General features: G+C 37.0%; 1 protein-coding gene across 1 annotated transcript in view; it reads right to left on the bottom strand.

Moving 5' to 3' along the window:
* The window catches only part of LOC121318503 (transmembrane protein 178B), a 125,358-nt gene that overhangs the window by 60,754 nt on the left and 45,958 nt on the right, over nucleotides 1–18,646 (bottom strand). The window contains exon 3 of the mRNA XM_041255238.1: nucleotides 18,017–18,130. Coding sequence (XP_041111172.1) covers nucleotides 18,017–18,130 — 114 coding nt within the window. The remainder of the gene's footprint in view (nucleotides 1–18,016; nucleotides 18,131–18,646) is intronic.

The following is an 18,646-nucleotide window of genomic DNA, read 5'->3' as shown; positions in this document are numbered from 1 at the left end:
CAGTATTTATTCTTCCACATTATCTAGTAAAACAGGCAATATGCACTACATCACAGTACAATGTCAGTAGCACAGTGGGAATTTAATTCAGAACAGTAAACTAGACCATGGTTTGGTTGTGAAGACAATACCATGGCGTAGTATACGATGTTAATGCAAAGGATTTTAGTGTGGTAGATCATCATTTATTGAATGACATTTTATTGAAAAGACTTATTCTACCTGGCAGACATATACCACTCCTGCCATGCAGTTTCTGAGACTGATCCCCTCCATATGCTATATGATGCTAATTATCCATCAATGTGATGTATATTCTAGCAGGCAGGAACAGATGGTATAAATACACTGAATTAACCAAAATGTTACTTTTATTCTAATCATATTTATTTTCCTTGACTTTTTGGAAACAGCTTTTCTTCAGTGAAAGTACAAGGTTCTCTTAAACGTCACATGCTCTACCATTTTTGTATGTACAGTAACCATAGGCAAATACTGCACTAGGTTAAACTACAAACTGACTACATCAGCCTATCACAGCAAAACAACTATTTGACTTTACACACCATGTTGGTGGTTTTAACTTCTGAATGACTGCATCACAAGCCAATATACTGTAGGCAGGATACTCACTGAGTGAAGTACTTTTATATTACTTGTTCTGTTTTATATTTTATGAGCTACCCTACATTTTTATATGGATTACATTATTTGTAGGTTTGCAAATCAGCAACTACTGCAGCCTCATATGACCTATCAAAATTAAATGTATCCTGTGTTCAATGAGGACCCTTATATTGTAATCCACGACAGCTTTGAAGAAACTAGCAAAGTGACTGATTTATATCCGACATCAGTGTCGTTGAAGCCAGTCTTACTGTCTAAAACACCCTGATGAATATTCTGAAACCCTCAATAATATATTAAATATGTTAGTACCCCCTCAGTTGCTTCAGTGCGACAAAACATTTAGTGAAATAAATGGCTCCACTGTAATAAAAGGAAACTGGTAATCAAATGCAAACTCAACCAAATCAACAGTTAATGGCCCAGTGAAGCCACCTAACTGCTTTTCTACAACTTCGCTGTTAGAATGGTTGTAACTAACAAAGCCTGTTGGTAAAATATATCTTTGTTTGCAAGCTGTTCTTTCAATTAGTCTTGCACTCACTTGGTGATTCCACCTGGAGGGTGAAGTTCTCCTCACCTCTCAACTCCTTGCCCTGTTGATTTACATGTTTACATGCCAGTAAAATGCTTTGACTTTGACGACACCACTAAGGTAAAATGACCAAGGAGGTAAATCAGTTATCAGAGTTCCTAAATGGAAGGCAATCAAAGTAAGAACTTTCTTTAACCTAGTGTCGTACCAGATACCTTGTTTTAAAATGAAAATACATGCATTATTATAAACTGCACATTTGAGACCTACCAATATGTAGCATTTGGTAAGATTTATTGAATTATTTTGTAGCTATGACTGCTTTAAATCTGAAGTCCCTCTTTATAGTTTGAGGTGCTGTAAAACAATCTGCACATGACAGAAATCAACTATTCCACACTTCCTTGTGTGAACTAGATGACACGCACAACAGTGCTATTTTTTGCAATATGAAGGTAAGATAAATGTAATATAATATTCCTCCCAGTACTTTGAGATTTGAATTGCTTTTGCCTATGTTGTTGTTAGTGTATTTCACTAAGCTTTACGTTCACACTGCCAAGGTGTTAGCTAACAATATAAGCAAATAGATGGCCATACTTCCATATTGTATAGTGTCCCCTATATCTTGCAAATCAGTCTTCAATTGGGATGAGACCTCTGCTTGTTGGGTTGATGAGGCCTATATCTTCAGAACCTCTCCAATTTGTGTGAAAGTTATTTCACATATTGTCTGTTTGAAAACTGATCAATTGAGCAATTACAGGCTACATCTGGGAAAATTATTGACTGATTTTGATGTCAAAAACTGTTTGCATTTGTTCTACTTTAAGATAGTGGCACCTGTTTTGGTGTGGGCCATTCCACTCCAGGTTTACTTGGTAAAAATATATAGTGAATTACTTCAGTGTCTGGATGGAGGTTTAATTGTTTCAATGAAACAGTTTAGACCAGGGTTGGAACAATGACCAGAGCTAGAAGGGCCAACTTTGGCCACCCCTGACTTATAGCCTTTGTAGAGGATGTGCGTGTTGCTGATACACCTGCTTTTTGAAATTTGGATAGGTTAATAAACATTTCTTAAGTTTTCAAGAACAAGAACATAATCTGAGCCTTGTCAGGCATTTTAGTTATTAAAAAATGTAGATGTGGTCTGCTTTTTAATTTTTCTTTTTTTTTGATGAATACAAAATCATTTGAATTTATTCTTGTGAATGTTATCAATGTGAGTTATTTCTATTTTTAATTGTTACTGGTTTGTTGATGATGTTGTTGTTTGTCCTGGAGTCCTATGATTTAGAATGTAAAGCTTGAACAGATGACACATGCAGTACTGTTTATATTCCTAGGTTTTCATCCTATAGATTCCTGCCCCCCCCCCCCAGTGTCAGTGCTGCAACGGCAAATTGGAAGGGTATTTGGATATCTGGGAATTGCTTAAAATCTTATTGCAGTGAGATTTTCTATCTTCTAAAAATAAGTGGTTAATGCCATCCAGTTGTGGATTATCCAGGCAGAGCACAGGTTGACCAAATCAACCCCCAAGTTCCTTTAAACAACCTGCCTTTTAACAAATATCTACACCCTATAAAAAATAAATTGAACAATTGAGTCGAAATAAATAAACTGTAAGGATTTCCACCCAAACGTCACTGCCTATGTAATTTATAAATACTTAAATGGTGGATTCTAGTTCTAGCTTGGATGATTCTAAGGGAGTAACGGAAAAATAATCAGTGAGTAACCAAAAGATGTCTTTTCAGGGATCAATTTATCTTTCTCCTACTCAAAAGTTATTGTAGAATGTTTAAAACAGCCTTTTTATGCTTAAACCTAGACAGTTTATTAGAGAAGATACTAAAAACATTAAACATATCCCTGAGGAGCACTACACAGAGTAGATATCCGTTACATTTACAATGACTTTTGGCACCCAGATTTGTGATGTCATCGTGCTATAGTTTTCTAGATTGTGCAAATGCATGTTCTAGGTGTGGAATGTCTGGAGGGGGTAGGCCAATGCAAGTTTGGTATGATTAACATTGTTCCATGGGTCAAAATATGTCAACTTCAAGGGACAATTTGAATAACTGTCATCTTGCTGAGACGGAAATACACTTCCTTTTCTCTTGCAATCCCGTTGCAAATCATGTTAAGACATGCATATCGCACTACATCAAATAAATAACGAAAGGGCCAATGAAACTATATGAAAAAAATGAAAAAAAAAGAATGAAAAAAGCCAACCAGGGACAGGGCACAGTGTTTCTCCATGATTATCGAAAACACATTCTCAGGAATAATATCAAAACAGGTTAATCTGTTTATACTGTACATGTTATACTTCTACATTTTAAATGCAATTTACAAATAGCTATACATACCTCCAGGCTGGCTAATAAATCTGCTGCTGAATAGAACTAAATCCCAACCCTAGATGCTTAAATGTAATACCAAATCACTTCCCCTAGTGCTACAAGTTCTATTATAAAAGGACAGTATTATTAATAACAACCAATGATAATAAGGAGTTGTACTGAACTGTCCAATGCAGTTACTGAGTGGAACATGAATGATTAGCTGATTCACGTTTGACAGTGTTTATGACAAGCAGTTGGAGAGCGCACTCGGCCGAGTGACTGAGAGTGTAAGTTAAGTAATAATTTGTTAATAATTTGTTTAAAATAAATTAGTCTTATGTATATATAAACCACTCGGATGACCAGTAAACACTCCACTTACATCTGTTTTAAACCCAGATGGCCACGATAAGGTAAGTAAAATTGGAAAGTTTCAGTAATATCAATCTATAATCTTACATGCCACTGTAACCACTCCCTTTAAATGCTGGCACTTTCTTATGATATGTATTATATGAACTATTAGCAAGGGCCCTCCTTAATTACCATAAAATGTCACCCACTGGCCCGTCACTTTTAAGTTTGTTGTGAACCTTTGTCAAAAAATCCCTTGACTCTGTCCTTATGCATTTTTTCAGGAATAATAGATGGCAATCATAGCGTACTGCCTCTATTTTCAATTTCATAATAAAAGTAGCCATTGTGTACCAGATGCCTCAAAAGCAAATATTTCTACAAAAGCAATTGGGTATGTATACTTTTCATTTGGCTGTGGCGATACACCCTAAGGTGTGGATTTACTATTTATTGTGGAGCCATGTACAGTACATTAAAAACGCTTCAAATGTAAACAGGATAATGTCTGTATTTACTGGCTACAAATCACCAGTGAATGTGCTCTAAATCAGATGCCAGCAGATTATTCATGTTGTTACTGTAGTACAACTCCATACAATTGGCTTATTGGATTTGTTTCTAGCATGCTCTAGTTCTCATTACCCAAATTAAAAATCAAAAAGGAAACCTGATGTTTCACAGGTAATCCATTTCATACGCAGCCCACTCACTGGTGGAATGCATTGCCAGGGGGTGTCAAATTCTGCTTGTTGTTTGTTTATTTCCTCAGTAGTGATGAAATGAATGTGTGTGGAACCAGACTGGCAGTGCAGTAGAATTAATGGCTTTGTTTTAATATGGCACAAGCATAGTCCAATGTGCTTTAAATGACTCTTATCATGGCACTTTTATGTAAATCTATTGTTTTAAAAAATGTAATCTTGAAAACCTCTGTAACTTCGACAGGAAAAGGATTGAGGCATCCTGAAAGCCTCTTTAATAATGCACACCAGTGGGTTGTATTAGAAAGACACTTTCTAGCCAGTTGACCAGAGCGTCCCAATAGGATTGCTGTATCCGCTACACAGAAAGGCTGAAGTTTAGTGGAAAAGACGGGAGGTACATTTCCCTTTGTACTCCCACAGTGTGTTGACAGGGGATTCACCCCAAGTTCATGAAGAGAACCACTGTCGGGGTGACAGTATCTTTTTTGATTGAATCAAACCCTAAGTCAAGTATGCACACTTATTACACTGAGAGGGGCAACGTTTTTATGCCCGTAATACCTGGGACAGGGTTGCGGTTTGAAGTAACTATGGAGTAATTTCAGAAGTCAGAAATCAGAATGAAGAGGAGAGGATATTATTGTTTTTGACCCCATTGTAACAACTAAATGAACTATCTATGGAGAGACAAATGTGCGGTTCACTGGTTTTAAACTTTGTTACCATGAAATCCTGAAGTTATAAAATAGCAAGAATAGAGGAAGCAATTTCATTGACGAACACGTATTCCAACCTGTGCAGACATCACTGTACTCTGCCTGATTTGCTTGACAACCAATTCATTTTGCTAGGATGGGAGTGCCATTTTATAAGTGCATTAACTCCCTCCTAGGCCTCAACAGGCCTCAACTGCCTAACAACACACCTAGGCATGCAGATATTGGACTACATTGGAACCTCATGCTGTGTGCTATTGCTTTCATTTACTGTAGAGCAGCAGCTGTCATATTCAGTAACAGTGAGGTGAGGGAAAGTGAAATGATGGAATCTCCACAGCTGATGCAGGCTTACAATACTTGGAACCTAGCAACACACAAAAACAGCAAAATGTGCTTTAGCTAAAATGTGATAACTGTAATAATGTCAAACTTAATAAAATATGCAATCAAATTTGACATTTGAGCAGTACTGTGGAAGTAACCTCCCCCACTGCCTCCTGGTCTAGGCTAGGAAGTGAACGTGATGCTCACTGTGTCCTGGTTAGAAATCTGGGCACATAGACAGCCTAGCTTTGAAAGTGACTGTAAATCTGAAGCACTGGCAATCAATCGAACAAATGCGCCCCCCTATAGATCACAGCTTTGATGTCAGGCTTCAGAGGCTATGATTTAAAATTTGCTGCCTGTCCTCTCCAAGATTTTCAGTCAGACGCCAGGATTATCATTAATATTAGAAGAGACTGGCCCCATTCCACACCTCTGAGGCGCCAACCCGAAAACACCACAGCAAGGCTCATCCTAATGACATTGTACACACTTTTTACATGCACAACTACAACAAGCTTTAATGGCTATGACTAGTTGTATTTTCTGAAGTAGAATTTCTCTGTTTTCTCACATTCATATTAAATCGCTAATCATTTTTACATTGTTGCATGGGTGAAAATAAACGATTGGCTTGATAGCTGAATAGAGGTCCCCCTTTGATTTTCAGTCCGCTGATCTATACCTGGGTTACAGCAGTGAGACAACATTCAAATTGTGCATTTTAAATTGGGTTTATAGTTTATTTCTATGAGGTAAAACATGTCATCAAATTCCTTCATTAGACAAAATGATTGTCAACTTGACTTGAGTCAAACTTGAGTTTCTAATGGTTTTACCACAAAATGTATGGATAAAGTAATAGTAGCTAATAAAATAATTCTATAAATCTTTGCACTTCTATTAGGTACATAGGTCTCAAATATGCAGTTTTGAAAGCATGGAATCTGGTACGACTTTACAGTAGGTTAAAGAAATGCCTCCGTTTCCATGACTTATTCTTAGGATACCAGTTAAATTTGCTCTTCCTGGGTCATTTCACCTTAGCAATTTCTTTTGGGTCAAAGTATGTTACTGGCTGAAATCCTGTCTGTCAATAGGGGAAACAAAAAAAAATAAAAGTCATTAAAGGGATAAGGACAGCTATTTCTTCAACTAAGTTTAGTACCATGTATTAGTCTCTAAAGTAACAATACATGTTTCATATAGCATATGTTTCTTTCAACACTGGACATTTAAGATGTATATAATGAATGATAAAGCACAACAGGTGAGATTTAAGGAATTATTGTTAACGACAATCGTTTTGTTGGAAATATATGATTAAGGATTTGTCCAAATGTGTGTCTTCTAGAACTACCTACTGCAAGAATGCAAATTGGAAATTAAGTGGGAATAAACATAAGGCAGAAGGATGGAGACACTTCTTCACACAAAGTGGTGAGGGGATGAAACGGGCTACCTAGTGTTGTTGTTGAGGCGGTATGTCTTGGATCCTTAAGACCTAACTTGGCAAAGTTTTGAGAACAATCAACTACTAAGACCCGAACGAGCTTAGGTGGTCCGAATGGCCTCCTTTCTTTAATAAAATATTATATGTTATATTCTTAAAAGATCTGCTCAATGTGAGAAGAAAACTGTACTGTATGATATATTTCTTTCTTAAGGAAACCTAGAACATAACAATGCATATGGAAGAGGTAATGGAGACAACTAATGAAAGTAAACATATCACAAACAGCGTTATTTAATTCAACGTAATACAGAACAGAGCTTAGGAATAGGATATGGAGGAACAACCTACAATATGACATTTCAAAGTGAGAGGAAACAGATGCATTCAGTATCTCTCCTGCAAGAATGTATGTTGCTTTTTAACTTGACTTTTTGTAAGAGCAATTTGTTGTCATGGTTGTGTTTTTTTACCCTTTTTATTTTGTCTTTCTCTCCTCTCTCAGCTTTTCACCCACCCATGCTCTGTGCTATCAGTCCATTGGGAGATGGTGCTGGGTTTCTGGAGCCCTCAGAATACAGATAGGATACAACATCCATCTTTTCTTCCTCTCTAAGATGCAGTGCTTCACATCCTTGTAATCCTCTTTTGTTTTGTCACAGGGCTATGTTTCTTCTCCTTTCATCTTTTTAAAGTGTTTCCTTAAATAAATGGATCTCCCTACCCTCCCAAACTGTTTTTTTTTATACTTCTCATTCATTATGGAGTGTGTTTTGTTTTTAACTACAAGGCATAAGATTTAATTTCCAACAGGGCCATGTTTTTACTCAATTCTACATGAGTGAGGAAAACATTAAGTAATTTTGTGAGGTCAGCTCAAATAAGATCCAGCCAAATGCTTCTTATGCGAAACATATAATTGCAATGTAGGACTACTCTCCAAGATAAGGTTGAAAAACTATTTTAAAACATAGCAATTCACAGCAGAAAATGGCATATTTCTTGGCATGATGGACACTGGAAAACATCTATTAAACATACGGTGGACTGTGGTGGTGCAAGGATAAATTGCCAGGTATAAAATAGTTTGGTATAAATTGCAGGATACTATCTTGAAAATAGAAGAGATGTTAGCATTTGAGAAAAGATGATTACATACTAACAGACTGTATATAAAGAGTCCAACAAATTATTTTGACTCATGTAGAAAGCAATGCAATGCTGTGGCTACAGTTTCGTGAGAGGTTGTAGGTTTGAACTGCTCTGTAGTGCTGGGCTGCAGTGTGGAAGGCGGTGAGTTTGAATATTTTATTTATTTATATATTCTGTTTAAGGAGTTTCAGGGATTCTCACAAGAGCTAACAATTTATACAATCAAACGATCTTCTTTTCCAGTACCGGTACTTGGTAATAAAACAGTATCTTGTTTTATTGCCAAGAGTGAAGCTAATATCCTTGATCTCAGAAGACGAGTTGTTCCTATTAGTGGTGCCATGTACTTTAACAGAATGTCTTTTCCCATATACTGCACTTTGGGACACACATATCAGTTGAATAACTATACACACTGTTTAATATTTGTCTTCCATTTTTGCTTAGGTTGAAACCAAGTTTAAAGTCAAACCACATAATGGTTGGTGTGTTTGCTTGTCCAGCAACTACAGCACAGAGCTCCAGAAGGGAAGGTAGTGAGTTGAGTACAGTAAGTTACCATGCTGATGCTGAAGTTAACTATTCTTTTCCTTGCTTATATCATGCTATGTTGTGTGCTTTACCATGATATAGCTTACTAAATGATCATTAGTTTTAATGGCTATGTTTATAAAGACTTTTGGCACCCAGCATTGAACTTTCCTTTTCTAGGTTTGTGATGTCATCTTACTGTCACTGTACTATAGTTTTCTTGATTTTCATATTGCACATTCCAAGCATGTAAAACTTGGAGGGGGTAGGCCAATGCCAATTTGATACAATTAACATTGTTCCATGGGTCAACACACATCAAATACAAGGAACAAATTGAAGAATCATCATCTTACGGAGACAGTTATACACTTCCCTATCTTGTGTTAAGAAATACGTATTGTACAACTTCAGAACGAACAACACGAGGGCTAATGAATGAAAAAAAGCCAACCAACAAAAGTCCACTGAGCTACATCAGTGCTTCTCCGCGACAGTCAAAAGTTCACAGTTAGTAATCTCATAAGAGATTTTTCTAAATAGTGTGAAAACAGGTTATTATGTTTATACAGTTTTGTTTGAAATATGATGAAGGATATGCCCAAATGTTTGTGTTCTTGACTTTAACTACCTGCTGCAAGAAGCAAGTTGGAAATAAAGTGGGGATAAATGTAGGACAGAACGAAGGAGACACTTCTTGAATGAATTACCATGTCATGTGGTTGAGGCAGATCCATTAAGACCCAAATTGACACTGCGAAATACGTAACCATATTGTTTTTGTTGCCATTGCTGTGGTCTGCTAATTGTTCTCAGGGTTTCTTCATGGAAACACACTACTATTATGATGATAAAAGTTTATTTCAAACTTTTCTGTACAGGTGCCTATTCCATACCAACAGCCTTTTGCTGTGATTTACTTCACTTTCAATGGTATATCACCATAGTATGCCGCAGTGCAACTTCAAGAAGGGGCAGGCTGGCCGTTCTGAAGTTTGTGTCCTAGGCAAATTGCAATAAACTAATCACCTTCCTTCAGCTCACTGAGACACTGACTTTGGGATAAACTGAGGCTTAATCTCCATTTAAAATAATTATCTACTGCCAAGACTGAGAGATACAATCAATTCATTATTGGCTCTGCCTGATGGGATTATCACAGCCCTATCACTCAATTACCTCAGCCTGGCACGAGAGGGATAGAAGAAGGAGGGTGTGAAGGGAGAAAGCGTGTGAGGAGGGAGTTACAGTACAAGTCAGGACAAATGTTTCAATGAGAAACACCTTTTGTGTTACCACGGTTGCATGGCTCGCACGTTGTGTACCTGGATACTGACTGTACATTGTGCTTTCAACATATGAAAATCTTATTCTACCAATGGCTCTCTCCATTGTTTTTGCCCTTCCATTGCCTATTGAATTGCCAATGCAGTGTTACTGCACTGGTATGGAATTTGACAGTGTTGTTTTTTTTTTTTTTTTTTTTTTTTTACTGTACTGTGACCTTCATTAGGTGTGTATCTTCTGCAATATTAAGCAGACTGTTGTCGTCAGGGCTGCCCTGGAGAATCAGGTATCTGAAGGTAACGTGTATCACACAGACATTGAACCTGCAGTGCCTTACACAGTCCCTGGTCCTCTCCTTCCTCATCTTTAACTTTCCTGTCTCCCTTTTCACTCCCACCTCCTTTGCTTACCTTGGAATATGTTTAAAAAATAGTGCAACATATGTGTCTTTGAGTGGTTTACCCTGCTGATTTGTGTCTATTGCCTATTGTGCACCGCCCCCTAGGAACCCCCCGTCATGGTCGTCAATGACACAGCCTGGATCAAACCTGCGATCTCCAGGCTATAGGACGCATCCTGCACTCCACACGGAGCGCCTTTACTGGATGTGCCACTCGGGAGCCCCATGTTGATGAAAACTTAAAGTCTCTTAATAAGGAGTTAACTCATTTTCTCCCTTCAAGAAAATGGCAGTTATAGTATATATAATCAATACAAAAAAGGAAATGTTTTATTTTTAGTAAGTGAGTTCACTTGAAGTGTCATTAAAATGAGAAGCTTAATTTGTTAAGATGTGTATATGTTTAAAATAAAAACTGAGTCGTCATCATCAAGAGACAGTTTTAATTAGATCCAGTGAAGCTCTAGAGCACAGGAGGTGATATAAACTAGTAAAGTACTACATAATTTAATCAATCAAGAAAGCCAGCTCCACTCATTCTCTATGGGCACTTCCATCACTCTGCATGCTGATTGTTATAAATGGGATACAAAGAGAGCTGTTTTATATTAAGGGTTAGTGGAGTGTGTTTAAAAAGGTAACACACTATTCACCATTGTCATGCACACTCTGTAACCTTGGAAAATAATAATGCTCTGGAAAATGTAATTTTTTTAGCATGTTTTTGAACACAATGCTGAATTACCATTGAGAGCAGACACTTAAGACATGGTGCTTTATATAAATGTGGATATTAATATCAGGCATCATATGTCCTTTTAAGTTAATTAATGTTTTATTTGTTAACAACTATAAACTATATACTGTATAAAAATATATACTAAATAATTAAATAAAGCATAGTAATTTATTTTTTAAGAAATGAATTTAATTCAATTTGCTGGAGGGAACAAATGTTGTTATTTATCTCAAGTATTTGACATAATATTTAATTATGGTCATATTACAAAAAAGTTACTTACTATATACACTGCAAAACTATGCTATTGCAATAAATAATGACTGCTCTAGAAATCCTGTTTCAGTGCAGGCACCATTTTAAGGCTTTGTTCAGAAAAGCTAATCGGATCAACTATGTTATGTCATCATTTGCCTTTAAAGTTTTTTCAGGTTTTAAATAGCGAGAAAACCGTAACGCTATGTAACTCCCTTTGTACAGCCATGTGACAGAAGTAAAGGCAAAGTCTGCTATCTTGGTTCAATAGAAGGCCTTTGGCGATAATATGGATAATGAAATTGGACTAACGAATTACAACTGTGAAACTGTTTGAACTGATTTTCCTACAGAAAAAACATATATAAGGATTATGGGACCACTTTAACTTTAAATATACAACATTTAGTGCTGCATGGTTCTGTAAGTACAAGAGATAGATGGGTGATTAGTCATGTTCTAAGATTAGAAGAGCACTGCACACAACAAGACAGCTTAACAAGGGTCTGTAGCAGGGAGAGATCTGTGCTGACTCTGCTGGCGTGTTCACAGTACTGCAGGAAGAGGGCGGCAGTCTTCCAACAACCGCCTGTGAGTCATGGCAGTGACACGGGGAGGTGAGAAGGTAGGTGTGTGGACTTTCCCCCTCTCTGAATGGCTGACTGCTAGCCCTATAAAAAAATGCTCTGCTGTTTCCTCAGGTCTGCCCACTTAGACGCGCCGAGAGTGCAGAAGCACTGATTCAGGACCAGGAATCAGCTGGGAGAAAAGAAAGAGTTTCATAGCGAGACAGTGAGAGCGAGGAACCCTTGGGAAGACCCCGGCATATTGTAAAAGAGCAGGCTAGTTAGCCGGCAGTGTAGGACAGTGATCCGGGTCGTGCGGGTAGCGACGACTGGGATGACGCTGCCGTGTGCAACACCTTTTATTTGTAGTTTTATTATTGTGTTATTTTTTCTTGTTCTTTTCGCCTTCTGTTTTCATTATTATTTCTTTGAGCACCTGCGAGTGCACTTGCTGTTCGCTTACCAACTTTGGTATTTCCGTGGTGCTGTCTATCATCGTTGATAGGCAGCCCACGGCCAACAGTGCCCTCTGCCGGTGAAAAATAAGAACTGGCCTAAAAATAAAACTGGGCACCTGTGTGGTGTTTTCAATTACACCTGTCTGTCTCCTGATCAGTGAATTACCACAGTCCTTCCACAGGGTCTGTTCAGATAACAGAGATAATTAAGCACTTGAAAAATGTGAATTGTCAGAAATAACAAACATCTTTTGAGAAGGGGGACCAGTGAAGATTTATTAAATGCTATTAAAGGAAAGAAACAATTACCCATTAAGTTACCAAACCAGAAATAAACAATTCAGGTACTTAAAAGTGGGTCTTGTTAAGATGTCCTTAGTTGTTTCTCATTTATTTTAGTGTTGAAATTGGTGTCTTCTTGTTTCAGAAAGAAATTGCATTGATGACTGTAGCTTTGAGAATCTAGCCCAAAGTCTTGAAAACCTGTTGTTGTTATTATTGTTGTCATCTGGATTCATATGACCTGACACTATGCTATTACCTCGGCCCTTAAATGCTTCAGAGGTTGATCTCTCTCTCTTTGCTTTCCTGGTTCAAAGCCCCTGGAATGACAACTGTTGAAACAACTCACAATTACAAATGTTTTCAATGACTATTCCTCTGTAGATTTTGCCATGCAATAATACCATTACAAGTCCTTTCTAATTTATAAAATTATTTGCAAGGGATTGCAGCCAGAGTGTTTTTTTTCCAAGCTCTCCCCTCAGCCTGCCTGCCCACAATAGGGAGTGCTTTGGGCTCCATTTTAAAAGTCACATAATTTAAAGCCCTGGGTATCAATCAGGCTTTTCCTCCAGGGATGAAACTGTTCATGCAAACAGTCTGAGTTACTGGCTTTTGGAAAGCAGTGATGCTGACCAAACTGTGTAATAGCATTAAATCTGAACGATTTAGAAAGTTAAATATATCTCTGCTTTGAGAGTAGCGGCAGAAGCTGTCTCCTGTGCTGCCGGACTACTGTGACTAAGACTTGAAATCCACTTTTTCATCTCTTGTTAGATTTAACAGCATTTTTTCTTACTTTAATTGGGCAAGTGCAGATTTTTCAAGTTCCACTCTACAGTTTTAGAAAGCTTGGAATGCGCTTTCTTGTACCTTTTTACTTCTTGTGTTACTCACTGTAATGGGCTACCAGAGTGAGGAACTTTGGACCTTTACCACAGAAAATGAAATAAGAAGGAAGAAGGTTAAAAGGTTTCCATATTATTTTTGTAGCACCCCACCAAACTTTGGACTTAACTAGCCAAAAAGTAGCCAATTGTGTTTTTTAAACCAGCCAAAAAACTGCTACATTTAAGAAACCAGCCAAAAAAGTTAGTGAAAGTTTATAACATACATCAGCGTCGCTATGACACACTGGCCAGAGAGGGGTTAAACCCTATGCTACATTTAAGACTTAATAAATGATACATATGATGCAGTTATGAAAGTTTATAACATACAATGTCGCTATGACACACTGCACAAAGCAACATATTTTGAGTTTACTGGAAATGAAAGAAGCTATGGAGTCAACTAAAGCTTTTTCTGAAAAGGAGAAGTGTGGAAGAGCAAAGCTCTGCCCTTTTAAATTGGCAGGGATGGGGTTAACTTCCCCTGCCTGCCTGGGTTTATTATGTTCAGGTGGCTGGGGTTGATTAGTTGATTAGGTTGATTAACGATCAATCAGCGCCCAGCCACCTGATATAAAAGGAGGCCTCTGCTTCTCATTTGGAGAGAGGGAGCTGAGGAAGCAGGTTGGTTTTTTTTGGTTGTTTGGAAAGCTTGAATCCAGTGAAGGCATTGCCCAGCCTGGAGATTGTTATTTTTGTAAATTTTGTTTTTTTGTCTTTGTGTTTAAATTGTTTTGTTTTGGCCCTTGTGCCCTTTCATTTTGTGTTTATTTATAATAAAATAGTTATTTTTTTGAACTGCAGTCTGTCTCTGGGCCTCTATCCACTCGCCAGCCTGCCACAAGAAGAAAAAATTAAAATGCAGTGGATGCCATGAACAACACAACCACAGGAAAGGACTTTTTTAAACTTCAAGAAGCCACGGAAAGTGCAGAAATACAGTGGAAGAAACTAACTGGGATTACAACGGGAAGGGTGCAACATACATAACTGGACAAAAGAGTGGACTGACGAGCTAGTAGAGCTCTGGAAAAAAATTAAGAAAGAAAAGTATCAGTTTTCTTACACTGGATTCTGCATCAACAGTCATTATGTGGAAAAGTTGCAGAACTAGAACATATAATGAGCATTCTTATCAAGTGGGCCAGAAAAGAAGTGCCAAGTGTGTGGACAGAAGTCATAAAAAGGTACATTTCATAGTGGTACTGGTTACTATTTTGTCAAACTATTGAGACTTAGCATTATATGTCTTTATTTGTTTACTGTTTGAGATTTCCAATGATATAAAATACTGTTTCATTTCCCATTTATATCACATTTGTGATACTGAGTTTTTTTCAGTGTTCTAGGAAAGCTGCTTCTAGTTATATCTGCCCATTTCTGTACTATAAAACACATTAAGTAATATGTTGTTTAATTCATTGAAACCATGCCTGCATACTTAATGTTGACTAGGAATCGTGCAGTGGGGGTAATGTGGTATATTTGAGTATATTGGCCTACATACAATTTATATAGACATTTTCACGTCATTACGATGTGTCTGTATGTATACAGATATTTTTCAGGCCATGGTGTAATCCATAAACAGTCGCAGCCATAACAGGAAGCATTGTCAGGAACCATGTTGCTACCAGTATGTTGGTAGACTCAGTGGAGTGGTACCTCAACAACACACAGAAGTTTCTGGCTGCACATATTGGTGGTTTCATCAATATATTTCAGGAGTTTTTCTTGGAACGTAGGTCCCAGAACATCTTTAGTTAGTGCTGTGCATTTAGTAGGACCCATTCTCATTTGCGATGCCTCCTTTTTCATGCTGTTTTTCAGAATGCCACTGAAATGCCCACTGGTTTCAATATATCTGTCCAATGTTGATATGTTCACAGCACGTGCCCTTTTATGCTTGTCGGTTTCCTTGTGATACTAGATCACTGTGGTGGGCTCGCATGGTTTGTTTGCAGTAATGACAATAAACTCTTCTATCATCCCCAGGTACTTTAAATTGTATATATTTTTCCCACTCTGGTCTGTATTTTTGTGCACATTTAGACCACTCCCCCATTTTGAATAATATTTAACACTAATGTTTAACAAACTGTTTTAGAATGTTATATTGACCATGTACACGCCGTATGAAATATTGCTCCAACCCATTCAAGTGAACCACCAATCTGGCAGCCCTGAGTATAAATGTTCTGAAACCATTGTGTGGTAAACTCTATTAGTCTATTAGTATAAGTTAAAAAAAATCCTAATAAGAGGGATGAACCTGGAGTTGGTTAACCTTGATTATCAATCCATATGTTATTAGGGGTTCTGATTTTTAGGCTTTCATTTTTTTATTGTTTTGAGGTAAAATAAATAAATAAATAAATAAATAAAAGGTTACATTTTAATTTAATATAGATATTGATAGGCATGAAAGTTTACTTTTGTTGTGCTTATCTTTGTGTTGTGCGCAATTCACTTTTTCTTGGATTTAGGTTAATATGCATGTGCATATTTTTTGTTGAAGGCGTCTGTGACGAGTCTGCACGTTTTTGCTTTAGGTTTTTGAATATTTAGTTTGCATATGTACAATAGAAAAAAAGTTTGCATATGTACAATAGTAATATATATACACACAAACACATACATACAGCTCTGGAAAAAATAAAGAGACCACTGCAAAATTATAAGTTTCTCGGGTTTTACTATGTATAGGTATGTGTTTGGGTAAAATTAACATTTTTGTTTTATTCTATAAACTACTGACAACATTTCTCCCAAATTCCAAATAAAAATATTGTCATTTAGAGCATTTATTTGCAGAAAATGACAACTGGTCAAAATAACAAAAAAGATGCAGTGTTGTCAGACCTCGAATAATGCAAAGAAAATAAGTTCATATTCATTTTTAAACAACACAATACTAATGTTTTAACTTAGGAAGAGTTCAGAAATCAATATTTGGTGGAATAACCCAGATTTTCAAGCACAGCTTTCATGCGTCTTGGCATGCTCTCCACCAGTCTTTCACATTGATGTTGGGTGACTTCATGCCACTCCTGGCGCAAAAATTCAAGCAGCTCGGCTTTGTTTGATGGCTTGTGGCCATCCAGCTTCCTCTTGATCACATTCCATAGGTTTTCAATGGGGTTCAGGTCTGGAGATTGGGCTGGCCATGACAGGGTCTTGATCTGGTGGTTTACTCTAATGCATATATGCATGCATTAGAGTAAAGGAAACTTGCATGTAATGATGGTAAACTTTTTTGGTTAGACTTTCAGGCCTATAAATATTCCCCTTAAAGTAGTAAAAAAAAAATCCCTATATTTTGACCATTATTTAGGTAAATAATTTGATCTATAATAGTTACACAACAGTAAATGGGAACAGCTTGCTCATTAAATCTTTTGCATATATTTCAAGTGGGAATTACTTTCTACTCAGGAGTGTAAATCCACTCTGTACATGTCAGTTATTAAATCCACTGCCAGTACACTTTCAGCATCTCGTTCAAGGTTATACAAACTCCTTGAAGGGTAATAGACAGTTGTTTCCTTGACCATGGCCTGGCTGTAAAGTTGTGGTCATGTGACTTTTTTGTTACCAGCGAAACAGAATCAGCTATCTATCAAATGATGACTATCAGGATTAATGAATAATTGTTCGCCATGCAAGCCTCAAATAAACATTCGATTAATCTTCCTGGTGCCCTATTTGGAGCTACACGTATATATTGTATTACTAGCACATGCATGTCTTCAGATGTATTTCATGGCTTTGTGAAGTCTACATATTTGTTTTCCTTGCTTTTGAAAATAAGACTTTCTCAATGCATATATTATATTTCTGTGTAAAATAATATGCATGTGCATATTTTCTGTTGAAGGCTTCTGTGAAGAGCACGTTTTTGCTTTAGGTTTTTGAATAATAAAGTGTTCTCAAAGATTGATTATTACCTGTCTGGCATTTGATTTGTAAATGGGTTGCTGATTTAATTTCTAGCTTCTTAGTACCTTAAATATGATAAACTATTCCATCTTGAGATACTTCTGCCAAGTCTCTGCACATGTCAGCAATGTTGTAACACATTAGGTCACAGGGGATGTTTCGCATTTCACATATATTTACAAACTCACAGTATTATTTTGATACTTTTAAAACCGATCGTGAATCAAATAACTTACACTGCATGTCGGTCAAGAAGGGCTTTATCTCAAGCCCTTTACCAGTACATATTATTGTTTTATTCTAGCATATTGTGGAGTGGTTTGGTTTAAAGTTCCAGTTCAGACCAGCATCCCAGGACATTCTTTAGAAACCCCAGCATTTCACAACACTCCAGCCTTGAAACCAGCCGGGTAGCAACTAAAAGTCTTTTGGACTTACGCAAAGAATGCCACTCGTCCTGTCGAATGGTCTTGGTGATGTTGTAGGAGAGGTTTTTGGGGATTGCAGCAGAAGAGTAGTGGTACTTCATGTAAGAGCATCTCTCGATGGAACCTGCACACACAGAAGGAGAAGTTTAGAGGTTTATGTAAGATGCTCGAGAAGTTCATTCAGAACATGAAATAATAAGTCCTGTATCGTGATTTCTGTGTTAAGGGTTACCTCTTATAATTTTAAGAGTATGCAAAGAAACATTTTAAAAAGCCAATTAAACCAGTACTGATTGAAAGCTTTTTTTTGTAACTGTTACATATATACAGCTTCTTGTCTTTTGGTTTTTTAGACTACCATAGTTGTTCTTGACCAAAGAATCAATATAAGGTTATTTTTGTTTAATTCAAGGTTAGTTGTTTACCCTTTGCCATTCATATTATGGCATTTCTATGTAACTATGTGGACAAGACAACACTCTTAACAGATGTAGTTGCTACTGATAGGATCCAATTGAAGCACAATTAGAAAATAAATTGTAGTACAAAAGTAAACTGCATTTTTGTGGTGATTTGTATATTGTTGTCTTCATTTTCCTAAATGACACTTTTTTAAAATGATATACATGCAATTTTAACC

This window comes from Polyodon spathula, chromosome 7 (assembly GCF_017654505.1).
Source record: "Polyodon spathula isolate WHYD16114869_AA chromosome 7, ASM1765450v1, whole genome shotgun sequence".
NCBI lineage: Eukaryota > Metazoa > Chordata > Actinopteri > Acipenseriformes > Polyodontidae > Polyodon > Polyodon spathula.
The sequence above is the reverse complement of the archived record's forward strand: the minus strand, read 5'-3'. Positions and strand labels throughout refer to the sequence as shown.